The 27,462-nt window shown below is 48.4% G+C and overlaps 6 protein-coding genes across 8 annotated transcripts; 2 read left to right on the forward strand and 4 right to left on the reverse strand.

Annotated features, from left to right (window-relative positions):
- Nucleotides 1-568: 568 nt before the first annotated feature.
- LOC117643015 lies at nt 569-2,170 on the forward strand. The gene is made up of 5 exons (XM_034381653.1): nt 569-688; nt 790-939; nt 1,560-1,724; nt 1,799-1,923; nt 2,062-2,170. Exons 1-5 carry the CDS (start codon nt 569-571, stop codon nt 2,168-2,170), a joined length of 669 nt encoding a protein of 222 aa, XP_034237544.1.
- Nucleotides 2,171-2,199: 29 nt separating this feature from the next.
- Nucleotides 2,200-5,560, reverse strand: LOC117642593 (methyl farnesoate epoxidase-like). Its single transcript, XM_034380898.1, has 8 exons — nt 5,225-5,560; nt 4,525-4,764; nt 3,948-4,108; nt 3,381-3,638; nt 3,196-3,295; nt 2,927-3,110; nt 2,592-2,851; nt 2,200-2,511 (listed from the first exon to the last, which is right to left on the reverse strand). Exons 1-8 carry the CDS (start codon nt 5,316-5,318, stop codon nt 2,330-2,332), a joined length of 1,479 nt encoding a protein of 492 aa, XP_034236789.1. The 5' UTR covers nt 5,319-5,560; the 3' UTR covers nt 2,200-2,329.
- Nucleotides 5,561-7,265: 1,705 nt separating this feature from the next.
- On the reverse strand, nt 7,266-8,949 carry LOC117642594. Its single transcript, XM_034380900.1, has 2 exons — nt 8,691-8,949; nt 7,266-8,360 (listed from the first exon to the last, which is right to left on the reverse strand). The coding sequence occupies exons 1-2, from the start codon at nt 8,794-8,796 to the stop codon at nt 7,888-7,890; spliced, it is 579 nt and encodes a 192-aa protein (XP_034236791.1). The 5' UTR covers nt 8,797-8,949; the 3' UTR covers nt 7,266-7,887.
- Nucleotides 8,950-11,325: 2,376 nt separating this feature from the next.
- Nucleotides 11,326-12,910, forward strand: LOC117641992. The gene is made up of 2 exons (XM_034379713.1): nt 11,326-11,836; nt 11,938-12,910. The coding sequence occupies exons 1-2, from the start codon at nt 11,749-11,751 to the stop codon at nt 12,759-12,761; spliced, it is 912 nt and encodes a 303-aa protein (XP_034235604.1). The 5' UTR covers nt 11,326-11,748; the 3' UTR covers nt 12,762-12,910.
- On the reverse strand, nt 12,901-17,967 carry LOC117641990 (proteoglycan 4). Its single transcript, XM_034379708.1, has 11 exons — nt 17,811-17,967; nt 16,648-17,398; nt 16,379-16,552; nt 16,162-16,287; nt 15,926-16,078; nt 15,782-15,826; nt 15,533-15,710; nt 15,240-15,366; nt 14,926-15,120; nt 14,705-14,833; nt 12,901-14,605 (listed from the first exon to the last, which is right to left on the reverse strand). The coding sequence occupies exons 2-11, from the start codon at nt 17,382-17,384 to the stop codon at nt 13,155-13,157; spliced, it is 3,315 nt and encodes a 1,104-aa protein (XP_034235599.1). The 5' UTR covers nt 17,385-17,398; nt 17,811-17,967; the 3' UTR covers nt 12,901-13,154.
- Nucleotides 17,968-18,142: 175 nt separating this feature from the next.
- LOC117641991 (protein abrupt-like) lies at nt 18,143-27,385 on the reverse strand. Of its 3 annotated transcripts, none has more exons than XM_034379710.1 (9): nt 27,128-27,385; nt 26,302-26,496; nt 25,991-26,179; nt 25,793-25,905; nt 25,449-25,717; nt 19,193-19,246; nt 18,808-18,965; nt 18,519-18,699; nt 18,143-18,429 (listed from the first exon to the last, which is right to left on the reverse strand). In XM_034379710.1, exons 2-9 carry the CDS (start codon nt 26,482-26,484, stop codon nt 18,221-18,223), a joined length of 1,356 nt encoding a protein of 451 aa, XP_034235601.1. In that variant the 5' UTR covers nt 26,485-26,496; nt 27,128-27,385; the 3' UTR covers nt 18,143-18,220. The 3 variants fall into 3 exon arrangements, with proteins under 3 accessions (XP_034235601.1, XP_034235600.1, XP_034235603.1); XM_034379709.1 differs by lacking the exon at nt 27,128-27,385 and adding an exon at nt 26,838-27,064; XM_034379712.1 differs by lacking the exons at nt 18,143-18,429; nt 18,519-18,699; nt 18,808-18,965; nt 19,193-19,246; nt 27,128-27,385 and adding exons at nt 19,442-23,682; nt 26,838-27,062.
- Nucleotides 27,386-27,462: the final 77 nt, after the last annotated feature.

A 27,462-nucleotide genomic window follows, 5' to 3' on the forward strand; every position in this document is an offset into this window, starting at 1 on the left:
GGCCCCCAGAAGGGGCACGAGCGGGGGCGGCCTGGTGGTGGCGGCGGCGGTGGCGGCGGCAGCAGCGACAGGTCCATCGAGCGCTCCAGGAGTCCTTCCATGGACCGTGACGAGGAGTCATACCCCAGGGGCATTCGCACCCACCCCGTCACTGATCACATCACCGGGCCGGGTGGCAAAAGGTGGGTTCTGAATGGAGCGGGACAGAGCAATAGCGGGGCTTGAAGGGTTCTCGACGGCCTGCTTCACAGCAAGCAGCGGCCGGGTCACGGCGCGGGGCTGCCGCCGGGCCGCCGGGACCTCACCCCTTGCCCCTACCCACGCATCCCGCGCGACCGGGACCGCGACGCGAGGACCAGGGCCTTGTCGAGGACGTCCAGGACGAGGCTGAGCCGCTCAAGCAGCGCGGCGCGCCCGCCCTTCGGCTACGTCCCAGAGCGCGGCGCGACCACCAGCCTGCAGAACACGATCCGTGCCACCCAGGTACACGTTGGCCGAGAGGCCGAGACCGTGCAGGACGTCGCCAGGGACGCCGTCAGAAGGCCCTGCTGAACTCGTCGCGTCACAGATGGAGACCCTGTACGACCCCGCGGACGTGGCCACGCTCCTGCGGCCCGCCGTGGACCGCATTCCGATGTCGGCGTACTGCGCCGCGGCCCTCGACTCCGTCAAGACTGCCGCCAGGGAGGCGTCATCCAGACAGGTGCTTGTCATATTGTTTGCAGCCCGTACGTAAACGCACAAGCCTGTGACGAGTCGCCCGAGTAGCTCCGGTTGCACCCCGCGCAGGAGCCGCTCCCGCTGTCCAACCTGGAGTACCGCCAGTCCTCGGCGGCCATGCTGACGGACCGGCGGCCCTCCAGCGCGGCCAGCGCGGCCAGCCTCACGGAGGCCATCGCCAGCATCCTGCAGATCGACGGCCGCGAGGCGGCGTCCGCGGCCCGCGTCGCCAGCTCCGTCACGGCCTCGGCCACGACCCGCAGCGCGGCGGCGAGCAGGGCGGTGGGTCTCGATAGTCTCGGAAGCCCCGACCGAGGCGGGGCGGGGCGGGGCGGTCTGCAAGCGGGTTGCAACCAACGTTGCACTGTGTTTCGCAGCGCACGGACCTGAGTGCGCTGTTCGGAGCTCCGGCCAGCGCGTCCTCCAGCGCCCCGGAGCCTCCGCTGGTGCCCACCGCGACGGCCTACGCGACGGCCCGGATGGGTCCGAGCTCGCGCGCGGCAGCCCTGATGCCCCCTTGGCCGCTGTCCACCCCGTCGGTGCCAGTTGCTCCAGGTGCCAGGCCGGGCCTCGCGCTGCCGAGAGCGTCCCAGCAGTCCCAGCACCCTCGCTCGGGCAGCGGCAGCCTGAGTGGCAGAAAGCACGCCGCGGCCCGGGACTCGGGGCCGTCCAAAGCCGGCGCCGCCACGCCGAGGTCCACGTCGGCCAGCCTGCACTCGAAGCGCACGCGCACGCACAGACCGGGGGCCACGACGGTGCGCTGCGCTGCGTGGCCTTTCTTCCGGGGGAAGTCCCAATCAAAGTCCACCCGGTAGAGGGTTTTAATTTTATTTTTGCAGCGCTCCAACGCGTCCACCGGCGCGGTCAGGAAGGCGTCCGGGAGGAGCGTGAGGGAGAAGGGGAAGCAGCGAAGCCTGCTGCAAACCTGCGCCCTGGCCGCCAGCACGCCGTGCACCGCGTCCTGCAGGACCCCCGCTCTGGCCGGCGAGACGCCCCAGGAAAAGGTGAGACCACCCTTGTGCAGCGACGCCGTGACGCCGTCCGGAGTCAGTCACGAGAATGCGGCCCCGCTTTGCAGCTCAGCAGCCGCGCCCTCAAGATCAGCAGCACCATGCAGGCCATCAGGCCCGCCGTCAAGACGGCCGTGCAGATAGCGCAGCTCACGGCCCGCCTGCGGGAGCGCCACTGCCGCAGCCTCGGGGGGCTCGGGGGCCTCGGCCGCGTGGCCAGCGCCACGGCCCCCCGGCCCCGCAACTGGCCGCGGACACGGCCTTGGCCGCCGAAGACCGAGGCCAGGGCCGCCAAGGCCTCCAAGGCCGAGACCGACGACGCGGCCGTCAGCTCCCTCGCGCTGTCTCTGCCCGCGACGGGCGCGATGCCCGCGTCGGCGCCCGCCCTGGGGCTTGCCAGCATGCTTGCCAGTGGCAGCAAATGGGGAGGGGCGAGGTAGGGGTGATTAGAAGCACAACACAAAACAAGTCTGTAAAAAAATACCTCATGTTTTTAATGTTTAAAAACGTGACTGTCACCTCGCGCAACAGAGGAAATCGAGTATCTTTATACGGCTGGTTTGATACAAATTTTACAAAAACGGTTGAGAGGGTCTTCCTTATTTCCTTCGGGTGGCGATGACCGTGAAGTCCTGCGGGCAGACGGTGAAGCCCGCCACCGGGATGGTGGACGGCCGCTCCGCCCCGGCGGGCAGCGAGTACTTGAAGCGGTTCATGAGGTTCGCGAAGAACGAGAAGGCCACTTGCATGGCGAAGGCCTCGCCGATGCACACCCTCTTGCCTGGAAAATGAAAAACAGTGGTTTACAGTGTCAGAAGTTTAAAATAGACGTGCGTGGTTGTACACTGTTTGTGCGCTCACCTTGGCCGAACTGTATCATCCAGGGGTCCTTGACGTACTTGCCGCTGGCGTCGATGAAGCGCTCGGGGCGGAACACTTCGGGGTCGCCCCAGTGCTTCTGGTCGTTGAGGACGCTCCATAAGCTGATGAGGATCATGGAGTCCTTGGGGATGGTGTACCCGTTCATCTCCACGTCCTCGGAGTTCCTGTGCGGTATGGCCAGCGGGGCGATCGTGTTGACGCGCATCACCTCGGCCAGCGTGGCCTCGAGGTAGGGCAACCTGCAGCAGGAAAGGGGCGATCGGGAAATGCTCTTGGCGGGGGCAGCCGCTGCCACCTCTGCCGGCTCAGCCTACCTGGCCTTGTCCGAGAGGGGCACGATGTCGCCGGGCTCGCGGCCCGCCGCGTCCAGCTCGGCGTGCACCTTAGCCTGCTTGTCGGGGTACATGGCCATGTACATGAGGCAGAAGCTTAGCGTGTTGGCCGTCGACTCGCCGCCCGCCATGAAGAGGTCCAGGCACGTGGTGATGAGGCTCTCCTCTGCGACAGCCAAGTCAGACTTCGGCTCAGAGAAGCAAGTCGTGTTATTCGAAACGCGTATATCGTGTCGCGTCGTGTCGCGTACCTGTGAAACTGGAGCCAGGCTGCGCTTTGTCGATCTCCTGGCAGTATTTAGACATGAACGAGCTGTGCACGTCGTCACTTCGCTGCTGCTTAATCTCGTCCTGCGAAAAAAAATAAAAAGAATTACAAAATTAAAAAGATGAGAATGTTAGTCAGAGCACATCGCGGGGAAACGCCTGCACCTACCCGGAGGAAGGCCTGCACCTCGAAGATGGGCGGGTAGATCTCGTTGTAGCCGGACCACTCGGGCGCGATGTAGCGCAGCACGGGCCAGATGTCGCAGGGCGCCGTGGCGAGCCGCTTGTTGCGCATGGCCTTGTTCATGATGTGGAGCAGGCGCTGGCTCTTGGGGTCCAGCCCCTCGGCGGTGGGGCGCGCGAACGGCCGCCCGGACACCATGTACCACAGCACGTTGAGCACCGGCGCGTTGAAGAGCTTGTTGGGCTGCACGCGCAGGGAGCATTAGCGGCGATGCAGCAGCAGGACTCACAGTGGACCAGAAGACCGGTGGAGGCGGCCAAAATTCTAGACGCGTTTTGAGCTCCCCAGAGTCACTTAGTGGGACTCGAACAAAACCAGTGACCCCACCAATGGATTCCTCGTTCGGAGGGCAATCCATTGGTGGGGTCACAGTTCAGCTCGAGTCCTGGTTAGCGCCTCTGGAGATCAAAACGCGTCTAGAATTTTGTCCGCCTCCACCGGTCGCTGGCCCACTGGGCGACTACATTCTTTCGGACGGTGGCTTCGACTCACCTCCACCGCCGGCCCGTCCCTCTCCATGGCGTCCAGCGTGGCCTCCGCCTCGTCCAGGATCACGTCGCCCAGCTTGCTCTTCCCCAGGCCGAGGTCGCGCAGCTCGCGGAGCGTGAACCGGCGCTGCTCCGTCCAGTAGGCGCCGTCACTGAACATGAGCCCTGGGAACAATGCAGTGCGTGCAGCAAGGGTAGCCTGGCAGCCTGGAAGGTGGGCCAAAAGTGTCACTTTGCCCCTTGAGCCTCTGTCTGGATCCGCCACTGCCTCCGGTCGCGGCCCAGTGTAGGAACGCCTCCCGGCAGCGGCAGGCGCCATGACGTTGCAGAAGGCCAACAGACACGGAAAACTCACAACCTCGTCATTGGGACTACGGTCAAAATTTCCACGTAAAACGAGTCATTTTGACACTTATTATAACGTCTGGGACAGACAGTCGCCTGTGTTTTTGTTGTTGGGAGTGGCAAAAATAGTCGTAGCCCATTCGGCTGGTCGCCACACTGTACCGGCAACACTTTAAGCTTCCAAGGCCAAGGCCAACGCCGAGTGCGGAGGTGTGGAGCTGCAAAGCCAGGCCTACCTAGGCTCTTGCCGAAGGAGCGCAGCTTGACCGTGCCCGCCGGCCGCATCTGGCTGTGCTCCTGGTTGAGGATGGACAGCACCTCCTCCGCGCCGCACACCACGATCAGGGTCTGCGAGGACCCCGTCGTGAGCCCCACCACCGGGCCGTAGCGGCGCCGCCAGTGCTCCTCGGCGTGCAGGTGGATCAGGGAACCGGGGATGAAGGGCAGCGACCCCAGCAGCGGCAGCCGGGGTGGGCCTGCAAGCCAAACGCAAACAAGATGGGGTCATTCTTCATGAACAGTGAAGTGGTTCGTCGCATTTCATGGCGGTTCCAGGTTCAATGTTGGCAATGTTCACGCTTAAAAGGCGCGCTGGTTGGGTAATCAACAAACTTTGTGTGGGACTTTTATTTTGAACCCGCGCTGTCCAGTAGCGTCCGATAAGAAGATACGCACGCCCCGTTATCTACCGCAAACTAAGACTTCCCGCAGAACAATGCGGTTACGTAAACGTCACTTTGAAAAGGACACGAGCGAGCGACGTGAGTGATATCCTAACGGACACAATTGACACAAATGTCTCGTTTCGAAGTCATGTGGTCAACTTTTCCGTTCTCGCTATAGACTGCATGCAGCGAGTCGCCCTGTCTCTCTCGCACCTGCACGGGACGCCCCCTGAGAGCGAGAGAGACAGCGCGACGAAAACGCTCTGCTTACCCGGCGGGAAGTTCTTGAGCCTCCGCTGGGCGAGGAAGTGCTTAAGCAGGACGAGCCCCGCGATGAGCAGCACCGCGACGAGGAGCACCGCCATGGCGCTGGGAGTCACGTTGTCACGTCGACCAGGACACGCGAACTGGGCGCAGCGCGCAGTGCGGCCGAGCGCGGACTAGCCGCCGACTGGACCCCTCCCGCGCGATGTAAACAAACGACCTTAGTCAGCCGGGTCCCCACTACAACCAACTGCTGCGGCTCCTCGCGCTCGACTGGCTGCCGTCTGCTGGCGATGCTGGGCTACTATATGCGGGCTGGGCGGGCGGAGGCGAGCTCGGAGCGTTGGGAGTGGCCGCTGATATAAGTGCCGTGGGCGGCTAGGCTGTTTGAGGAGCGCGCAACCAGCGGACCCGCTCTGTCCCGCGCGGTGCACTGCTCGTCTAAACCGCTACCGCTGCACTGTGGAATCATTCCGCAGCGAAGCCCTGTCTCCCTCGCACCCGCCTGCCGTGCGTCGTCGGGTGCGAGGGAGGCAGAGCCAGGCAGAGCGACGACACACTGTCGGAATCCATCTCGATCCGCGGGCCGCCCCACCACGTGACGCCGCGTGACGATGCACTGGAAGGCATATTCCAGGAGGAAAGCCTCAAAACAAAAAAGGACAACGGTCACTGATAAGTGGGTGCAGTTTTCGGCACCATCACCATGATACCTCACAAAATACGCAGCACGCAAAACTTCTCTTTTTAGAAAGAAAAGAAAAGAGAATCGCGGAAAACATACCGAGTCATGGTCGTCGCATGACACCGCAAAAATGTGGGCATGACGCTGCAAGACGCATCAGCGTTTCTGTAATCGGTGGAGCTGGAAAACTTCCCTCCTGGGCTTTTAGTTTGGTGTTTTTAGCTATGATGTCAAATTTCGTTTCGGTTGCAAAGTGGGCCGTCTTCTGTCTTGTACATCGCACTTACCTTTGCCGGCGTTTGGAGATTAAGGTAGATAACGGGACGAGTTAGTCTGTGCGATTATGGTCGTGTGTGTGAGTGTGTGTGTGTGCGCGACCTTATCGGTGACTGGCTCGTTTAGAGTGGGGGAGCAAAGAAAAACAGTTATACAACTGACAGCAGACAAGGATATTTGACGGCCGTTCACGATCGGAAACTTGCTTTTGTCATCATTTGCCTCCTTTAGCGCCTGTGAGGTAGGCCACGGGCCCGGCCTGCAACACGCCGGCGCGCAGACGATGGCCCACCATGCCATTACCTTTGCCATTAAGGGCTAGACCACACATGGCCGCCGGGCAAGGTAGGCCACCGTCTCCACGGCGGTGTGTCGCGCGACGGGTCGGAGGCCTACCTCACAGGCGCTGAAGGTCTTGAGCAAGAGTTGCCGTAGAAGAGAGCAGCTGCCCAAATCTCACGAATTTTTCGAATTTTGATCATATGAGACATGCTTGGCATGTGCAAGCCCATGGCTAGCATTTTGTAATCGTTGGTTATGCACTCGAAAAGTGTTGCTTTGAGAATTTACCTCCGTTAGCTAACCGTCCCGGATGATGAAACTTTAGGAAATCCGTCAGGATTCAAGATGGTAGGACGTCTGTCCCCGGGAACAACGAGATAGACATTTTTACACGAAACGGTTGGATGGGTGGACCCTCTTGAAGGAGACCTGGCGATATGACTCAAGTGCTGCTAACCTCAAGTAAAGGAGCATGCCACTTGTAATTTTTCGCACCCAAGGGAATAGATAGGGGGTGCTCCGGCCTGACCAGAAGAAATATCTGGTTCCGGTCTCCGGCCCCTCGAGACTCTCGAGACGCGCCAAAGCCTCACAAAGGCGCAAACCGTCTTGACCGGAACGCGCAGCACATGTGTGTGCGCATGGGCGCAGCCTGCGCAGCGGGAGGCGGTGTGTGTGTTTGTGCAAATTCTAGACTCTAAAAGGTGGCGGCGGTCTCCGCGCGCCCGCCCGCGTCACACTGCATGGAGCTGGTGAGACATTTGGTGGACTCGTGAGGGGCGAAGGCGAGGAGCAACACAGCAGGTATGGTAACACTGTAATTCGTACAGCAAATAAATTAAAGGGCTTATCACCGCCCGAGGGATACATAGCATGAGGGTCAGGCCGGTCAGGCCACGCCGCCGTGGCCGGCAGTCCTTTTGGGAGGCGGCCAAGTAGCAGCGGGGAGTGCAGTCCAGCCCCGCGGCCACCGACTCCAGTATCGTCCGCAGGGTTCCAGGCGGTTCCAGGCGGTTCCAGGACGCCAGCAGCGCGTGCGGAGTGCAGTCGGCCGCCTGCAGCGAGGGACGCGCTTTGCGGCCAGTGGCCATCGGCAGTCCCCGTCCAGGGCGGTCCAGGGGGAATGACCGAGCCAGCCGGGCGCGGCCAGGCGCTGCAAGGCGAGCGCGAAGCAGCCCTGCAGGCCTGCAGACTCCAGCGCGGAGTTCTGCCGGAGCCGGACTCGCTGCGCGCGCTGCGCTCGCCTCGCCGGGAAAGCTTCCATGACGCCGCTCCACCGGCGGCAGCGGGGCAGCGGCTAGCAGCGGCACCGCCGGCCACCGCGGCGGCATCTCGGGCCGGGCGGCACGCGGCCGGCCATCGGCGCAACTCAATCGAGAGTCCGCGCTGAGATCGCTTCTTCACGCCCAGGCGGGGCGTCCGGGCGGTCACGGCGAGGGCGCCGTCGTCGTGGAGGTGCTCGTGGGCCGCGTGCGCCCCCGCCTGGCGAACAGCGCCGAGCCGTCGCTCAGCTCGATGATGCCCAGCAGGCGGTCCAGCACGCCCACCTCCTGCTGCAGCCGGTCGGGCTGGTCCGGGCTGCTGGCGTGCGAGGGGTGCGACGGCGGCACCGGGCCCAGCAGGCCGCCGATGTTGAGCGGCGGCGCGGCCTCCATGACGGGCACCACGAGCGCCACGCCGTCCGGCCCCAGACCGGCCAGGATGGGCCTGGTGGGCCGCAGCGGCAGGTGCGGCGGGTCGTGGGTCCGCGTGTAGGGGCAGCACACGACGGGCATGTAGCCGTCGTAGGAGCACGTCTGCGGGTACAGGTCGGAGCGGCGCTCCTTGACGGCCCACGAGCAGTAGGGCAGCAGCTTGCACACGCCGCGGCTCTGGCTGTCCTCGTGGAAGCAGGGGCTGCCTGGAACCATCAGAACAATCAAAGTTAGAGCACGGCATGGAGCTGGCCGAAGGGGCTCTCGCTGCACTCAAGAAGGTCCGACACGGGGAAAGGGGAAATCAGTTGTTCATTCGGTGGCCTAAAAAGCAAATCCCGGCACTCGAGCGCTACAGGTCTAGAGGAACAGTGATAATGGCTAGAATGGCGCGGGAAGGATCTCAGCCGATCTCTATGTTAGTTAATTAAGGGCTCTGAACGCCGCCACACTACGGCGTCTGCTAGCGTCTGCGAGTCTGCGGGCACCCCAGGGCCTGGGGCCCAGGGCGGTAGGTGACGAGGGTGAAGGCTTACCTTCGTACTGCGTGGCGGAGGCGCCGGTGGCGAGGGCGAGGACGGCCAGCACCAGCACGCCGTGCACGGGCAGCGAGACGGGCAGGCGGCGCGCCTCGGCCACCATGATCACTGAGAGCTGCGACTTGGGTTCACTCCCTCCCACACAACAGACAACAGCAACAGGGCAGAGCACCGAAGAGGACAGAGCTCGCCCCGACGCGCTCGGGCGGGAACTGGACAGGTACTGGCGGTGCGGCGCGGTGCGGGTATGGCGGGTATCGAGTTCAGGCTGGACAGTCCGGCTCCAGGCTGAAGCCACAGCCGGCACCGCCGCGCCCCGCCACACCCCGCCCCGCCCCGAGGGCCCCGCCGCATACGTCATGACGGGGCTGCCCCACGCGGGGCCGCGGGGCCCTGGCCCTGGGCCGGCCGGCCATGGGGGCGCGAACGGCGCGAACGACGCGAACGCGAACACACCTTTCACGTTAATCGCGTAAACAAGCCAGGCTGCCCCATGCGTCTGCGCGCTGCGCGCGTCTGCGTCAGGGCGACGGCGCCGGCGGCGGCCAAATCGTTATTGGACTGCCGGACTGCCTGGAATCCTGGAACGGGAACGGGATAAACAAACCGCACGCTGCCAACATCCAAGGAGGTTGGCGGCCTCACCGCGGCGCCTCAGAGCGGCTTCCCGATAGCGCTTGGCTCGGCCAGATCAGCCAGCTCCGTGTGGACCCTAGAGGCGTCCTAGCGATGACGTCATGCTGCGACGTCCTGGTGACACCCAGGCGGCTCTGCGTCGCAGGCAGTCGCAGGACGTCCTGGACGTGCTAGTGAGGGAACGTGTTTCGTCACAATGGCCCGCGCACAGGGCGGCGCAGGGCGGGAACGAGCAGGGAGGGCAGTGCAGCCGTCGGCAGTCGCGGTGGGTCCCGGCCGCGGAGGAGACAGACCGCGACGCCCTCGTTGAGGCACACACCCTAAAACCCTGAAAAACGACTTCTTCAAAACTAAACAAGCTCATGAAATTTTTGGGCCTTCATGGGGATGTGGCGAGAGGCATCTTCTGGCGGCTAGAATTCGCCGTGCAGGGTGCAGGCTGGGTGCAGGCAAGTGAGAAAGACTTTCTCGTCCGAGTTGTGGAGCGTCGCCATGGCGTCGCCGTCGACTCCACATGTCAACTCCTCCCGCCCGCGGTCCCGCTCGGATTTCGGGCAGTGAGTGAGATGCGTGTCGAGCGCGTTCCACGCACGCGTGTGTGTCGCGTGTCACACACGGCGGCGCGGCGGCACGCCGGCCTGCAGGCTGTTGCGTGCGCCGCGCTGGCCGCGCTGCAACGCGGTGCGCGGTGGGGGACGCCGACAACTGTCACTGCCGGCGCCGCGGTCGTGACGAGCCGTGCGCCGCGTGCGCCGCACGAGATAACAGACAATACACACGCGCGTGACGAGCACGCCACGCTCGCCGAGAAGACGGAGAAGGGGGCGAGCTGGCTGCGGCCCCAGGCTGCTGCAGTCTGCCTCTGCCAGTGATCGTGTGGTCGTCGCCGTGCTCTCGCTGCAGCATGCCCTGCGACGCCGCCTTCCAGTGCTGCCAGTCCTCCAGGACTCCCTGGGTCCCCATCTCGAAGACGTAGCGCGCAGCACCGTCGTCGCGGACCTCCGACCGCAGCGCGCCGCAGCGAGGATGGCCAGGATGGCGCAGGCGGTGCGCGCCTGGACGACGGCCTCCTGGGCCTGCTGTTGGAGCCCCGCGCTGCTCGCGCTCTTTCTGGCGCGCCTCGGCCCCGGCGCCGCGGTGCCCATGTACCCCACGACCGCGGGGGCCGCCGGGCACTACCAGTTCGTGGCCGGTTCGTACGCGCAGTGGGTCGACATGAAGCTTCTGCTGGTGTGACAGTGAGAGTGCAGTGGACTCTTCTCCACTTTCTGCAGGCTCGTGGGGCTCGAACCCCTACTTCTACCCTCCGGCGCCGCCAGCGCAACAGCCGCAGCACGGCGTCGTCGGCGTCGTCCGCGGCCAGGCCCTGCACGTCGTCGACCAGGCCGACCGGACCACGTTCCTCTCGGACTGGGACCGAGGCCGGGACCTGTACTCCAGCCGCTACGCCGCGAGCACCCTGCCCATGCCGCTGCCGGTGGGGCTGGCCTTCCCCGTCAGCCTCGGCCAAGGCCTCGGCCACTACGAACCCCCGCAGCGTCTCGGTAAACCGCCGAAAGGTCCCCGTGGTCGCGCCTCTCCAGCCGGGCAAGTGCTCAGGAAAGGGTCTCCATTTTATTTTGCAGTGGGGACTCGCGGCCGGCCCGCCATGGTGCCGACGCCGTATTTGAAGTTCTCGTCCCACTCGGCCAGTGGCAGCGCGGAGAAGGGCAAATTTGTGACCGGATCGACGCATCAGAATTCCCGTGAGTTCGCCTATTCGCTCTGTTTTCAAGGTATGCTGGTGCCTCATTCGAGCAGATACATTATAAGCATGAATGGTTGGCAGTGGCGGCGTTGGCCTTCCCCGAGCCCGGATTCTACGGCCGGTCCGGAACCAGCGGCAGCGGCCGCCAGGAGAGTGTCATGCTGCTTGCTCCGGGACTCGGACCGCACGGACCCGCCTACCCAGAAACGGCTGCCGTGGGTTTCTACGGGAAACCCGCGTGATGGTTTCGCCTTCGCCGAACACGTGGAGCTGAAAGACTGGACACCCATATCATGTCAGTGGTAGCGTAGTCGTAGTATTCTTCCACTCTTCTTGTTCCTCTTGTGCGGATTGGATTGAATTTACCGGTTTCTCTTCTCTCCACTATTGCCAACATTCAAAATCGTCAACATTATTCAAACGAATTAGTTTTGTGCTGTCCGTTCCCTTTAAGCTGAGCAGTGAAATAAAAGGATCTACAAGCCAACATCCTTGATATGTCTCTCCCTCTGGGATCTTGTCACTTGTAACGTCAAAATGCCCAACTCGTGAAGGTTGGCTCTAGTGGATTGAGGAGGCGGCAACCCATTTGAATGAAATCACTGTGAACGGTTTGTAAACAAACTGGTGGTGGAGGAAGAAAACCGGCTGCTTCATTGGACTGTAGCAAGAATGATGTCGACATCAATCAATAATTCTTCCTTTCTTGATCCACACTTTAATAAAGTTCGTCCGAGAAACGCGACAATCAAGAATAACGGTAAGAGCACGTAATTTCGTTTAGGCAGCGCAACATAACCCCAATAATATTCAACCGTTTAATGCGTTACTTTGCACCATTTTTCTGTCTCTGTGACTCAGGTGATGAAGAATTCATGAAATGGATGTCTTCAATGAATCCGAAGCTGCTCAGCAAGTACCCTGCCTTCTCCAAGGAATCGCAGGCCAAATTGAGATCCTTGTACACTTTCAACCTGCAGACTGACAGTACTGTGGATGACATCATAAAGAATATGAATAGGAGCGATTCTGAATATGAAGCCCTGGCGCTCAAAACTTCTGATCATCTTCAACGTCTACACTTGGGCGATGATGAAGAGCTTAGCTGTGATACTCAACAAGCGCTTCTTGAAAAAGGAAGCATCGTTGTGCAAGGGAATTTAGGGGACGGGAGTGATGTGGGAGCTGTTGCCACCTTGGCTGTCGATTTTCTTGCGCAATCAAACACTTCCAGGCAGAAGTTAGGCCTTGTCAAAGATATTCAGTTGTTGAGAAGGAGAAATGAGAGATTGAGAGAGAATTCTAAATACTTCGGAAGAGAGCTGAAGTTGGCTACTGAGGAGGTCGCATCTCAACAGACTTTCCTAGAAAATTTGATCATTGACCTGAATGTTAGTCAGTCTAACTTGTCAAAACTGAATCAAACGCTCTCATCTACCAAAGCTGAGCTCAATGAACGTGGTGTAACTCCAGCCATTTCAAATCAGGCCATCATGGACGCTTATCAGGACTATATTACCTTGCAAAATGAAATAAATTGTTTGAAAGGCAAGCTTTCTAAGTATGGTGATTTGCCTTGCAGTGTTACAGAGGCCTCTAAAGTTATCTCAAGTAAAAAGCAGCATTTGGATGCCTTATCAAATGAGTTGAAAAATGTACTAGCTTCTTACTATAGCAAACATTAGAGTTCATAAGTGCATATTGTATTCAGTACTACTCTGAATTTCAACATATTGTGAAAAATGCAATACTATGATATTTCCTATGAAAAAATTAATTGATTTGTCAGTGAGACATTTAAGTTTACTGTAATAAATTTTGTGCAACTTTTTCATTTCTTTTTTTAATTACAATTTTATATTACTTCAGTGCATTCACATTTAATCTTGCACCAACATCACATAACAAGGACATAACAAAGAGCTAACAATCACACTTGGTCATATGTACATTTTGATCTACTAATGTAGGAGAGAGAAATCATACACATAATAACTGATGTAAAAATGTAACAGAAAAATATATAGTATATGTATACATTAAAAAATTACATTTAGGTACAGGAAGGGAATAGAAAACTACAAAGTAGTCAGTACCTTCTCACAGTCAGAATCATCAGACATGCTCGGGGATTTTAAATTTGCTGGTTGTACTGTTGGGCCTGAGAGAATATTTATTCCTGGCACATGAGGGGAGAGCGGCACAGTATTACCTGTAGAACCTGGTGGTGTATTCGTGACCATATATACTTGGAGAACATGTCGGTCAGGATTTTGAGGCAGAGGGGTCTTCAAAACAATAATGGAACCTGGCTCCATTCGAGGCAAGGGAGTTGATGGGAGCAATCTATCTACAGGAGTTGTTGATCCAAATCCTGACACACTTGAGGAACTTTGAGGAGTAACTTGTACTGTTCTCATTTGAGGAAGAGGAGGAGATTGGACAAATTTACCTCCAGGAGAAGAAACTAAACAAGTTGATCTGTTTAGTAAGGTAGAGACTGGCAAAGCTGAATTTGGAGATGAGGAGGGTGTAGTTCCAGATGTAGACAGAGGCCTTACACCTATTCCTGGTTTTCTGATGATGTTGTAAGTCTTGGGAGTAACAGCTCTTATGCTTGCCATAGATTGTGGGGTAGTTTGAGGCAAACTTTGGACAAGCTGAACCCGAGACTGAGGTGGGGTTTGAACAACTTTAAAGCCAGCTGGTGAACGAACAATTTGAATCCGAGGCTGTCCTGGTGACTGAATTAGTTTGAAACCAGAAGTTGAAGCGATGGCTTGAGGTGAAGTTGTAATGGTTTTAAGTGGAGCTTGAGAGGTAGAATGGACCACAGTAGTGCTTGGGCTCAATGTAATGGTTTTAAGTGGAGCTTGAGAGGTAGAGTGGACCACAGTGGTGCTTGGGCTCAATGTAATGGTTTTAAGTGGAGCTTGAGAGGTAGAATGGACCACAGTGGTGCTTGGGCTCAATGATGTAGATGGAACCTTCAAATTTGTCTCTTGAGATTTCTGAACAACATTTGATGGAGGGTTGGAGCTAGAAGAAGCACTGTTGGAGGGAAGGGATGGGGTATTGCCAACTGGTGCAGGTTTCCGAGGTAGAGTTGGAGCTTTAGTTCTAACTCGCTTAACAACTGGCTCTTTCCTCATATTGATTACTGAAACTGGTTTGTTCTTTGGTTCTGCAAATATTCCCATGTCTTCATTGAGCTCAGATGATTTCTCCTCCTGTGGACAGTCATTTGGTTGGCTAGGCATGTCCAAGCCCATGGCCAGCATATTGTAATCTTCTTCAGCTGAGTCAGGCTTCCTTTTCTTTTGAGAAGTTATCTTGGTCTTTTTGCGGACTGCAGCAGAACCATTTACAGCTCCAAAATCTATTTCTGATGATGGTACTTCTTCTAGCACATTATTGGCCTCATCTGCAGGGACTAAAGCTTTCCTTTTCTTTGGCAGTTTATAAGATGTACTTGTTCCTGCATCTGAGCTGTTCTCAGTTTCTAAACCTATTTCGGCAAGTGGTATACCTGCACAGAAAAATTTTGAAACAATAATGATAATAAAATATTCATTCAATGCAAAATTTAGTTCTAAATTACAGAGTAAAGCAGTAAAGCTCAACTTACATTTCTTCTTTTTCTTTGAAGCACGTTTTTTGGTTTTGTCTTGAGTATTTTCTGTCTTTTCCTTCAATTTTTCGGATGCTTTTTCCTTTGCCTCCTCTTCCATACGTTTCTCTTCTTCATCTTCCAACTCTGAAGCAGGGACGTAAACATTAAACAAGGGACAACTGGAAAGAACTTCCAAAGCATAAAGTAGTCAAATGACAAAATGAGAGACAGCATACCACATTCTTTTTCAAGCTCTGATATATCGAAGTCCAGAGGTTCAGAAAGTGCCTTATTTATAAGATTGGGATTAAGACGCTCCTCTTTCTTGAACTTTAATTTTAATTCTCTTCGGGTGCGACTACGAAAGTACGGTTTCATCAGAGAAAAGTCGGTGCCCACTACATTAAGAGCTCTGTAAAACTTCTTGGTTTCTACAACAAGCAAAAATTTAAAAAAAAAAAAAAAAAAACCTTTAGAATTGTTGCCTTAGACCAAGACAATTGAACATCTTCAATTGAGATTTCAAAAGTTTCAAAAGCTATTTAATTACCATGATCAGACCAGTCCTTAGACCGCACAATCTTTTTGTAGTGACCGTAGCCTGTTCCTGAGTCGACAATCACTTCTGACTTCTCTAACTCCTCCCTATTTTTCTTTGCTCCAGTAGTTTCTATAACCTTAAGTAAACAAGGAAAAGGCATGTGTTGGATAAATAACAATATGAAATAATCATCATTAAATAACATATAAATAAACACCAAGAAGCCAATAAAAAAATCCTTGAGTATTGATGATGTAGAGAGCAAGTGAAATTTAAATAGTAGCAATAATAGATTAGCTTACCAAACTCTGCTCATCCAGAATCAGAGACCCATCCGGACCCACTTTTACTTGTGGCACAGGCATAGCTGTTTCCTCCTCCGTTTCTTCTTGATTATTTTGAGCATCATCTATTTCTTCAATATCATCCACAGATTCCTCATTGAGACGATCTTCGTTGGTAGAAGCCATGCTTGATACTCTGAAGAATAAGCATAATGTACAGACTTGGCAAAGGGATATACAAATGAGAGGTCATGAATTTGAACTTACGAATTTAGCCTTCGTCGAGATTTATTTGATGGAGTACCCACCGATCTATGTGGATGAAAATAATAAGATGGATAATAGCAATAACAATACCAGAAACCAAGCTAATTTTGTGAGGTCAGAATATTTTGAAAATTGGATACATACTTCATGGGGTTCTTAGATGGATTATAAAAAATTAGATCAAACATTGTTAACGCTGATCTTGGAGGAGTACCATCAGTGTCAATACGATTTTTCAAATTCTTGCGAGCAGTGGCTACTCTTTGAGCATTAGATGATGGCTTTTTCTTCACATTGCTGTTAAGAGAAATTTTAAAGAAAGTGAATGACAGAGTAAAGGCATTTCCATAACATCAATCCAAATGCAGATCCTTCCCTACCTTGACTCTTTTTGAGGACCAACCAGTGCAATATCCCCTTTGTTTGTATTATCATTTGAGGCATCTTTGTTCTTTGATAAAGGTGCGACAGGAGTCTTGAACACTCCACTTGTATTATCCGATGGTCTGCACAGACCGACCAGGTGAGCAAATTTGTTTGTTTAAAGAACAAATTGAAAATAACATTACTATTACCATTATCACCACTATCGCTTACCTTGACACTGTTACAGGTGGGGAGGACAAGGTGGCAGGACTTTGTCCTGAAATTTCAGAGGATGATATCCTATTTTTGTCTGATGCTTGACTTTGGTCAGGAGTGTCATCTGTATTAGTAATAATTGAGGAGTTTTCATTGATACGACACAATGCAGGCTCTGGACTTTTCAATCTGGCAAAAATAGAGACACACAAAACAAAATTTATTCCTCTGACTTGAGGAAAATTTAGTTCCTCTTGCTTGTAAAAGGTTACAACTAAACTTACTTGACAGGAGGTGGAGAGCATGGGGATGCAACAATTTCATTAGCCGAACGCTTTCGTACAGCAGCAGTTAGATTCACTGCAGGTTTTGATCGCCGATTTCTAAGAGGCAAGCGTTTGTTGGAAGCAGTGGTATTATCTTCAGCAGATGAAGATGCTCCTATTTCAGACTGTTTGATTTGACATGTATTCGTATCAATACTTGAATTAGTGACTTGACCTTCAACATCATGTGGTTTGACAGGTTGCATTTTGAGATCATCTTCAGGCTGTTTTTTAGAATCCTTTTGAGAATTTGGGCAAACCTTTTCAGCATCAGTTTTACACAAAATTTCTTTTGACGTAGACTTAGTTGGGCTGATGCAATCATCTCTATTCACAATTACAGATTTCCGATCAGACACTATCACTGATCTTCTGTCTGGAGCTGATTGCAATTCTTCAGCATCCTCAACAGAAGTAACTTTTTTGTTGCCATGGGAGATTGCAGCTTGTGATGAATCACATGATGGAAGAAGGGAATCCAGAGAGCCTTCCTTCCCTGACTGACCCCCATCTCCAACTGCTGCCTGAAGTTTCTTGGGTGAATGTGAACTTCCAGGAACTTTGGGTGTACTCGACAATTCATCGGCCTCAGTAGATACCAAATCTTCTTTTTTGACATCGATCAACCCCACTGGACGATTTCGGCGAGCAGGAAGGTTTGCCACTGCCTTGATCCGGGATCGTCGAGTCGCCATGAAGAAAGTAAATCCTAAATCAGGGCGAAAATAAAAATGAAAACAAGAAATGAAACTGAGCTGAATAAATAAAATACTCAAACTGAATAAATACAATGATAGTATCGGCCATTCAGTCAACAACCAGCGATTCTGACGGGTTTATATTCATTTAGTTTTTAGTTTACGACAAGAAAAGATAAATGCTATTCTAACCTTCATGACATAAACACAATTCAAATCGGAATAAAAATACAAAAATGACAAACAAGGAAATAAGATAAAACATCAGAAGCAAATCAAATGAATAAGAAGTTCCATTAAAAAATTAAAGCACACAGTAAATGACAAACTGAGAAAAGCATAAACACATCCGTGCCTCCGCCTCTGACATGTGTTTCAGACTACTTCGTCATGATAACTGAAATGACAACCAAATTAACCTACCAACTCAATGTCAAAAGGCTTAAATTTTCGCTATGAAGCGTTCTGCATGTATTGCAGGTATTCCAGAGTGTCGGAAGAGTTTCAGAAATTCCATCTTCCACTAACGGGCAGCGCACACAACACAACGAGGACGACGACGACGACAACTCCGAAGCTCCGATCCGAAGCCCGCACGAAGGCTGTGCTCCCTCCCCTCCCCTCCCCTTCCCCTCATACTCAATCTCGCGGGAAGCTTGAGTTTCGACTTCCCTGCGATTTATCCAGGCGTTCCTTGTCAAATTTTCTGTCGGTCTTTGGAAGGAAAAACGCAGGGGGAAAGGAGTGAAGACAGATTATCTTTAAATCTTTATTGTCCATCTTTCGTTAACAGTGCAACATTTTATGCACTAATGTATTGAGGCTTCAAGAAATCAATCTGGTGTATCTGGTCTTTCCACTTTAATTCCAATTATGGCATCATCCTCTTCACTGTCCTTAGAGGGCTCCTGTCCCTCCACCTCCTGAGCTTTCCTTTGACTTAAGTCCTCCGCAGCTGAAGCAGTCTCTAAGAACTTGGAATCACAATGTATGCGTTCCACACGTGTCTCTGGACCCTCATCTTGTTCTTTACAGGCAGGACCTGGCACAGGACAGGAACATAGGTGACTTTTGATTTCAGTACTTAACTACAGTCCAGATTTCAATTACAGGGGCACTTTTTAGACATACTTGACTGACAGCTGGATGATTCTCTAATCATTGTGACTAGAGTATCCAAGCGTGGTGGGTTTGGTATACGGAGTACCATGTTGGCTTCTTCAAGAATAAGGATTCCATTCTGAGCATCACCAGGGCTTAGACCATGAACGGCGGATACATGCTTTTGCCAGTCAGCATGTGTTTCCATGACCTATTAAATAAATTTGACCAGAAAAGAAAATTTACATTGATCATTTTGAACAAAGTGGAAGAGGGGTCCATGGTTCATGTATTATATTGTTGATATAAGCAGTCTCACCAGCAAGCACCATTTACATGACAATCGTTCACTGTGAGTGTGCATAGCCTTAATATGTCTTCTCCTAAAGCCCCAACTAGTGTAGGTTCGTTCACAAAATGGACATGGGAAAGGAAGCAGTAGATTATCCTTCTTGGGGGCTTTCAAACAGTTAAACACTGAAAAATATGAAAACACATGGAAATTGTTATTAAAATAAATGAAAGGGAATGTGTGTTAAAATGCCTCCAGAAGCAACAAACAATAATGTTAACACCTGTATGACCGTTTGTTATGAATGTTTAACCCACAATTCTGTGTTTCTCCAGCAGTCAAAAATGTGTTGAAAATAATGATGTTTCCCAGTTGTTGCTGTAAACTAATGAGGGATAACCAGATATCTCACCTTGATTTAACTCCAAGCTCTGCAAATTTTTCTCAGCAGAAAAGAAAGGTCCATCTGAAAAAGAAGGAAAAAGTACACATTGAAAATTGTCTGGCACGATTTTGGACACTTATGATTGCTTCATCCTGATAAACTTCAACTGTGTAGCACTTGGGTGTGTGTGTTGGATGTAATCAAATCTGATCTTTAATGAAAAATGCAACCACATGTATGGTACTTCCATTGGGAAAGAATAAAATGAAAACCTGCTTTCTTTAAAATCTTAGTGTATTTCCCTTATTCCTTTGTGTAATACAAATCAGAAAAGCACATGGATACACCATTATGAACAACAGACCCCACACTAACAATAGAAGAAAAATAAATTATTCCAAAAAACATCAAGAACCGGATTTTTTTTTTTTTAAGCGGTGGGGAAGTGATTTTAAAGGCAATGCATAACTTTTGATGGCTTAAAGCTTCACACTCTTAGAGAGAATGCATTATCATTTGTACATGTAGAGACACAAATAAAGAGGCCTCAGGCACTTATAACAACAGTTGTGTTAAGTTGGTGGGTTCTTTTGTAAGTCCTTTTATATGACACTGCCAGTAACACAAATTCTTTAAAGTATAATTTTAAAACAATCCTGTTGGTTGAAACTACAACAGGTTTTCAAGTAGAAACAGAAAGTCTAAAAGTACCCTGCTTAGTTCCCTTTCCAAGAGGATTCTCTTAGGTCTCTCCTAGTTGTTCTCTGCATTCTTACAGCTTACAGCAAATTTTCCCGAGCATAATGAATGTCAGATTTAAGAGGGCACGAGAGCAGGCTTCATGAGCATTAAACCATGAGTTGCTGAACCATATTGAGATAAATAATCCAAATGGCACTTGAAAGTTTTTAAGGAACCTAAGAAATAGAAATGGAAAAGCACAGGCCAAAGCACTATTACAATGAAACAAACAAAACAAAAACAAAAGAAAAGAGGAAAACTAAAACAAACAGAAGTAGAACAACAAATAAAACAGAAGCACACAGCCTTTGATGGGCATTCAATCTTGGATCTTTGCCCATAAAGAACATAAAAATTTCCCAAAATCTAGTCAACAAATAATGAAAAGATAACATTTCTTTCAAAAAATAAGGAATGTGATAAGAAAGACAACATATCTGCTGTCAAGGAAATCAGGTGCAGAAATTAAGACCTACACAACAAAAAGTAAAGTTTTGAAAGTACTACTCAATTCAATAAATCATAAAGGCGGAATGTACGACATCACAAAACTACAAGTGATCTTCACATGCAATACGAATCAGCTGTCACAACTTTGACAAATGATCACAAGCATTCTGCTTCATTTGTCACACTGTAAGCATGCGACAACCAACAACAGTGTTTCTGGAATCCTCATTACAATCCTGTAAACTGCAGCAGTCAGTGTATGGTAATTAACATGTTTTGATCTTGACATCTAAACAGTAAATGGATCTGAGTTGAAGAAGTAGAGAACTTAAAGATAAAAAGAATCATATCTGAACAGTGTCCATGTTTAGTATTAATATTCACAACCATACCTATGATCAAGCCAAAGAGGTGAAGAATTTAACTTCACAACTTGGCCTGATTGAGAAGGAATAATAAACCTGAAGGAATTTATGGAACTTCAGCTTATTGTGATAAAGATAAACAATAACAGAAAGAACTCAACAACAAAAATCCCTGTTTCTTTCATCTTATTACCAAAAGAAAAGAAATTACCAAAGGGATCTGTGGTAACTGAAACAAAACAAACATTTTAGGACAGAAAGAGATACTTGAAACAAAAGACAAGACTCAATACAGCATGTGATGCAATTAGATGTATGATTTACAGACAATGTACCTAAACAAAGAAAAATAAAAATAGGGTGGCACTTAGTGACAAAGGAACTACATCTTGAACTTTCGTTAATGGTGGTGTCTATTCTTACTATCTTGCAGCATATGAAGTATGATGCAAAAAATGGTGGTATTGACAATGGCAAACCATATTTCATGGCAACCTTTATGAAGTTTAATGGCAATTGTAGCACTTAATCAGAAAATTGGAGTTTACTTATAAGCTGTTCTTATCAATCTACCATGGCAAGAGTTTAAAATGTCACACATTGGAAATCAAAACGTGAAATACAGGAATCATAGCCAGATGCCAGTAAAGAGAAACAAAAGGTCACAAAATAATTAAATAAAGGCACAAAATGATAACACTCTACACTTAAAACAAAACAAGACAAGTAAAACTCTGAAGAGAACTCCCCACTTTACTTCAGGCAACAAGTCGAAAGCTTTACCATTTTAAATGTTATAGTGAAGAGGCAATACTATTACGATTCAATATGGCAATATTTTTTCATTCTATCACATAGTCACTGCACATGCCCAAACCAGCTCATCCAAGTCTTGATTATAAAATATAACAGGAACAGCAGCAGTTAAATCACATATGCTGGATAAAATGAAACAGGTCCCTATGTAACTACATTCTAAAGCAAGGTAACAACTACTCACATCCAATTCACTGACAAACTTCCAATGAGATAAAAATAATGCAGGACACTTCTTTTAACATTATCAATAGTCATAAAGTTAAGTGATGCTATGCAGCAAATGTGAAAAAATAAAAACAACAACAGAAAAGAACTATGTGCTATTGCAACATAGAAACATGCCCCAGCGATGTACAAATCACTCTTTCAAGCTAGAGAGTAACATAATTAAGTATTCACCAAAATTTTCTCGAAAGGAATGTTTGAAACCATAGGAACACTAAACAGCCACAACATATATGTTGCTTTACTAACAAACAAAAAAGAAACAGGCATACATTGGAATGAACACTTTATCAACACTTTACAGGAATGGTACATCACTAATTCTAGAGGCAGGTAAAAGTTGTAAATATTTTACTACTAGGTATTACAACATAAATGGGTTGGTTATTTACTACTATACAAATATCAAAATATATATAAATTTGTGGCCATTCAACAATTGTTGACTAACTGGCTAACATATTTACAACATTCTAGGAACATGTACATTATCGGCCTCATGCAACAAGATTATATATTTCTATATTCTAATTACCTAAAATATAAAAATTCAACAGTGTCTATGTTTTCCTAACAATTATGAAAAAACATAAAGGCTACTTGCTGTAAACAGAAATCTCATTTTGTACAACTAAGCTCAGTCAATGATAACACTAGGCCCATCTGTGATGCTACCCAAAATGTACAACATATATTGCAAGAAACACAGCCAAAGAACACTGTCCAGAGGGACACATGCCCTGACAAAACCCATGATTTGTCCAAGGTGCCTGGGTGTCAATGTTTGTTATGTGCGTCACTTCACTGTGACACGCACGAAAACACAAAAAGGGGAAACAGGAGGCATTCATGTACTCTAGTTTAAAGTATATTTAGAACTACCCTCTAGGCAATGGAAAATAAAAGGCACATACACTTTAGGGAAAAGAAAATTAAAATTTAAGCTAGACACCCTGTATGATAAATCAAATCTAGTAACATTGAGACCACACAAAGGTCCAATCAGGAGGAACTACAGCATCTAATAGCCCTAAAAGATTAAAGGTAAGCTCACATGACTCCTGTAGCAAAGCTACATAAAAAATTTATCACCATGGGAATGAACATAGACAAGAAGAGGGAGTGAATGCATACCACATCAAAATTAACATACAAAGTATACAAACCAAGTACTGCACTGGAATGTTTAAACAAAAAGAAACCAGAAATGAACATCTGATAAAGAGAACCGGCTAAGTGGTCATGAATACTTAACCTTAGATTTTTGTACATTAGAAAACACAAATAGTTTACAAACCAAAAAAGCTATAGTTAGTTTTGTAGATGGTAAGAGAATTTCATACTTTTAAATCAGGTTGGTTTTAAGTATTGCACCCAAAATTTGACCAAACAACAAATTCTTTTTTAAGGTAAGTAATACAATGGAAGTTTGGAAATTTTGTTTACCTTCATTAAATGCAAGGTATAATGTTGCAACATGGGTAGCTAATATATCATTTAAATAACTTCATAAAAGATACATTGTCTTTCGCCCTCGAATGACCATATTTCTTTTCAAACCTCGATTGGCTGTGTCTATTTTTGTTATACAATACTTCCATTGCTCTTCAAACTCTGCAGGTTTAAGGCTAGTGAAAAAGCTTAACACTTCCCTAATTAATTGGACTTTGTGAACATTAAACTGTTGTTTACCAAGCTTCCCATTTACATTGCACAGTAAACGTTCTTCCACAGAAAACAAAACTTTCATCAAATCACATGCTAGCTGTTCTGGAGTGCGGCTTTTTGACCAAACAGCGAGAACTTCTGCTTCTGGTAGGAGATCGGCATAAGGCAACTTTTGGAAAGGTAACTGGCCAGATGCCAATTTTATTCCTGCATCGTCACCAGCCTCAGAATTTTCTTCAGCATCAGTACCTAAGAAGAAATACAAAGACATTTAAATTACAAAGAATACAAAGACAACTGAAAGACACTTTGTAACATCCAAATTTAACAGAATATTAGTTGGTAAAGACACATCATTTGAATCCAGAGCAGAAGACAGTAAATGAAGCCTTAATCTCTTAGTTTTAGCAAATGGGCAAACGCCTACAAAACTCCCAACATTAATACTTGAAAGATCAACTCTGAGGTTAGCACCTGATACTTATTATTACAAAAGGTGCAAAGGTGATTAAGCTGCTCCCCTTAGATCAGTCAGAAGAAAAACAATCTCTTGTCTCAGACACAGCAGAACCCGCTTACCAGCTGAACCTTAGTGTACACAGCAAATAACCAACAAGATTTTTAGAAACCACAAATAGGTTCCTGTGTATGGTTTTCTAATAAATTTCACTTAAGTCCACTGCATAATTTAAATTGAGTCCTAAGGTATTCATTTCACAAACCCACAGAAGCATACCAATAGCAAAACAAAAAGCGATGAAAAGGAAATTAAAATAAGAGACCCAAATGGCATACAGAACCACTTCCAAATGGTTAGTTTGAGAAAAAAATGCTGTTAGTATTTTAAGTGAGTTGATACTAAATGTCAAAAATACAGAATTTCAATGCTAATTCTAAGAATATAATCAGAAAACCAAGATAGTAAAACTGTAATCCTAGGGTATCTACACATAATCAGGCAAAGGCTGTAGCAGTTTTGCAGATCCAATGCAAACACAGTCGGCTTAAGACCACTTTATCAACAGTTATAAATTTCTGTGCAATATACACAAGGATTGTTGAGTGAGATGATGAACTATAAAATTTAGTGCTTCAGGATTTAATTATTTTTTAACATGTAACTGTAAGTTACATCTTATTAAGCAAGGGTGTCAGCCTTAAGTCATGCTTAGGAAGTCAAACATAAAACCAACAGGTATCTGTTATTGAGTGAACAATTAAAGCCAACAATTTGAGCTAAAGCAACATATCTTACCTTACAAATCAAAACTTAACACTGCATCCTTACTCTTCAGGTGCATCATTCTGTAGCTTGCAATGGTTTGAATTGGATGATCCTACACAAATATGCTCACTCCACAACTCAACAATAAATGTGTGTGTCAATTTAGCTCAGAAAAAATTATTTTAGAATAAATCTTTAGAAGCACTGCATATGGTGTATCAACTTTAAATTTACTGAACAACTAAGAATAACACATTCATTGGTGGCATATTATTGGTCCTTTTAATGTGGTCACACATCACATACACCAAAGATCCAACAGTTTTGAAAGGTATGAGCATGAGCTACATGAAACTGCTTTTAAGCTAAAAGCAAAACAAAGCACCACAAAAGATAGAAGCAAGAGCATATAGCAAATGTAAAATTCGGTGAAGAATAAGAATTTCTAATGCAATGTGTTTGTCTTGTTTTTTGAAAAGCCCAGCAGCAGCCACAACAAAGATGAGATATGATGTTTGTTTAATGAAGAACGCTGTTACAAAAGAGCTTCCTTTTTTATTGTGTTCAAGTGAGATGTCAGTTAATAATAAAATTTTTGCTATTCTGGCTCGGAGTCTCTCATGCATTTACCAGCAAGAGCAAGAGTGTGTGTAAATCAAATGACATGTGAATCAACCTCAAATGGTTGACCACACACATGATAAGGCATCACTTCTACATGCCAAAACAAGTGAAAACACACAAAACAACACACACTATCATTTCCTGAAATAAAAATATTTTTACTCACCATTGCTTTGGCCAGTATCGGATGCAGAAACTCTATCATGAGATATTTTCATCTCCATAACCGGTCCAAGGAATAATGCTGTGTTGCTGTCTTCATCTACCGCATCTAATAGGCTCGGTGTAGCGTCTCCGTCTATTTCCAAATCATGGTCCATAGGCTCCAGTTTAGGAACTCTATCAGGAGAGTGAGCAAGAGTTGTTTCCAGCACTGTCTCAACTGAGATTGGAGCATTTCTTGCACTATTTCTACTGCCGGAACGTTTCTTGGTCCTGAACAAAGAATATTCATAGAAGGCACCTTCCTCATAATACTGATTGTAGTGTCAAAGCTGAAAGAATGAATACCTTGAATAGTGAGGTTGCCATGGTTTGGAGGGGGGAGATTCCTTGCTACGCTTAGAGGGAGGCGATGATTCATCTACAGGCACTTCTTCAATTTCAGATGTAATACTACCCAACTGTTATAAATGATAAACAAGATGAGATTAAAAACAAAATCCTTAAACAAGATGTAGACTAGGACAATCAATTAAAATATCACACCTCATTTTGAACTTGCTCTGATGCGCCTGCTAGTCCCCTTATTTGTAGTGTTTCTGCTGCTCTCAATAATGCTGGCAAATTCTCTTCGTCAATATTCACCTCACCTTTATAAACAAAACATAAAAGACTTTCTAGCTCTGAAAAGTGAGTATCTTGGAGGATAATCACAGGATGTTGACAGGGATTGCTCTGCAACATTCACAATAGAGGAAAAAAATAATGTTAGAAACAAGCTAAATGCAAACATGTTAAAAACAGATGCAATATTATCCTAACAGCTGATAAATACTTCTTTGCTCAAATTAATTTACCTTGAACACTTCACGAAAGAATGGACTACAGGCTGAGAGTATTAACTTGTGGGCTTGGATGCATTGCCCATCACTTGCCAATGTCACATCAACAAGGCCGTTCTCTTCCCAAAGTGTCTTGAACCCAGATGTCAAACTTGAATGGAAACTATTCCATTTCAAGCAAACCTGACCACCACCCATCTTAGCAGGAACCTGTGAAGCAAAATACAAAAATTAGACACTTTACAATCCACATTTGGCGTAAAACTAGAACACAGTTCCAATTAAAGATGATTTCCATTCCTGACAATTATTAGGAAGATGCAACATTAGAGCTAAAATAAAGACAGCGTGTGAAGGCAGCAAAATCAGAAGAATGATCCCGAAACGAGAAAAATAGCAGTACACCTTACTAAGAATTAAATTTCTAAAAAAAAACAACAAGAATTTGGAGATAGATAACCCATACATTTAATCAAGACATAAACTTATGTAACTCAATTCTTAATGGTAATGGAGCTGTAAGAAAATTATCGCTTTGAAACCTAACCCACTTTGTTCATGAGGTCATTGTTGCTTGAAGCACTTGAGATTCATTGCGAAGCCATACACAAAACGTACATTGTAGGCACATAAACTACATTCATTTAACTGTGAAATCATGTCGAAATTGAAGAGAAAAACAAACCAAAGGGCCTAATCAAAGGAATTTGTTGATTTGGACCTAACTTTATGGAAAAAGTGGATCTCAGAGAGTTCGTCTGGAAAATTGAACGGCAAAGGCAGCAACGTTATCGGGGGCGAAGACAGAGACTTGTCTTCTAGCATTAGCAATGATTCTTACCGCTTAATTGCAATCTCGCGTTTCAGTCAAGCTCCCCAGTCTTCTTCAGTCGCCGTCGCCTAGAGTCCTCCTTCAGTGAAAAATGCATCGAAACGGCGTGTTTACATGAGCGCCCACCTCCCAACTAATATCGGGAACCATAATAACATTGGAAACGTCCGTAAGAAAGAGAGAAACTGATAATTATTCCATCGAAAATAAGCAAAATTGTATAATTTTAGCAAGACAACTGACACAACAAAACACAGCCTCCTCAATGACGTTGAACTTGTCGCCTCGTCCTCGTCACTGCAGTCTAGATCATTCATGCTGGCGCTCTCTGTCGTGCGAAAGGC

The sequence above is a fragment of the Thrips palmi genome, unplaced genomic scaffold (genome assembly GCF_012932325.1).
Source record: "Thrips palmi isolate BJ-2018 unplaced genomic scaffold, TpBJ-2018v1 HiC_scaffold_16, whole genome shotgun sequence".
NCBI classification, from domain to species: domain Eukaryota; kingdom Metazoa; phylum Arthropoda; class Insecta; order Thysanoptera; family Thripidae; genus Thrips; species Thrips palmi.

Excerpts from the sequence above, each read along its gene's own strand:
- LOC117641992 (XM_034379713.1), top strand. The coding sequence starts at position 11,749 with ATGATGTCGACATCAATCAATAATTCTTCCTTTCTTGATCCACACTTT. Across the intron at positions 11,837-11,937 it reads CGCGACAATCAAGAATAACG|GTGATGAAGAATTCATGAAA; the intron begins GTAAGAGCACGT and ends TCTGTGACTCAG.
- LOC117643015 (XM_034381653.1), top strand. The coding sequence starts at position 569 with ATGGAGACCCTGTACGACCCCGCGGACGTGGCCACGCTCCTGCGGCCC. Across the intron at positions 689-789 it reads TCAAGACTGCCGCCAGGGAG|GAGCCGCTCCCGCTGTCCAA; the intron begins GCGTCATCCAGA and ends CACCCCGCGCAG. Across the intron at positions 1,924-2,061 it reads CACTGCCGCAGCCTCGGGGG|CTCCCTCGCGCTGTCTCTGC; the intron begins GCTCGGGGGCCT and ends CGCGGCCGTCAG.
- LOC117641991 (XM_034379709.1), bottom strand. Across the intron at positions 26,180-26,301 it reads TCTTTCGTGAAGTGTTCAAG|AGCAATCCCTGTCAACATCC; the intron begins GTAAATTAATTT and ends TGAATGTTGCAG. Across the intron at positions 19,247-25,448 it reads CGATACTGGCCAAAGCAATG|ATGGACCTTTCTTTTCTGCT; the intron begins GTGAGTAAAAAT and ends CTTCTTTTTCAG.
- LOC117642594 (XM_034380900.1), bottom strand. The coding sequence starts at position 8,796 with ATGGTGGCCGAGGCGCGCCGCCTGCCCGTCTCGCTGCCCGTGCACGGC. Across the intron at positions 8,361-8,690 it reads CTCCGCCACGCAGTACGAAG|GCAGCCCCTGCTTCCACGAG; the intron begins GTAAGCCTTCAC and ends TGATGGTTCCAG.
- LOC117642593 (XM_034380898.1), bottom strand. The coding sequence starts at position 5,318 with ATGGCGGTGCTCCTCGTCGCGGTGCTGCTCATCGCGGGGCTCGTCCTG. Across the intron at positions 4,765-5,224 it reads GCTCAAGAACTTCCCGCCGG|GCCCACCCCGGCTGCCGCTG; the intron begins GTAAGCAGAGCG and ends TTTGGCTTGCAG. Across the intron at positions 2,852-2,926 it reads CCCCTCTCGGACAAGGCCAG|GTTGCCCTACCTCGAGGCCA; the intron begins GTAGGCTGAGCC and ends TTCCTGCTGCAG.
- LOC117641990 (XM_034379708.1), bottom strand. The coding sequence starts at position 17,384 with ATGGCGACTCGACGATCCCGGATCAAGGCAGTGGCAAACCTTCCTGCT. Across the intron at positions 16,079-16,161 it reads GGTCCTCAAAAAGAGTCAAG|CAATGTGAAGAAAAAGCCAT; the intron begins GTAGGGAAGGAT and ends TTCTCTTAACAG. Across the intron at positions 14,606-14,704 it reads TTCAAAGAAAAAGAAGAAAT|GTATACCACTTGCCGAAATA; the intron begins GTAAGTTGAGCT and ends TTTTCTGTGCAG.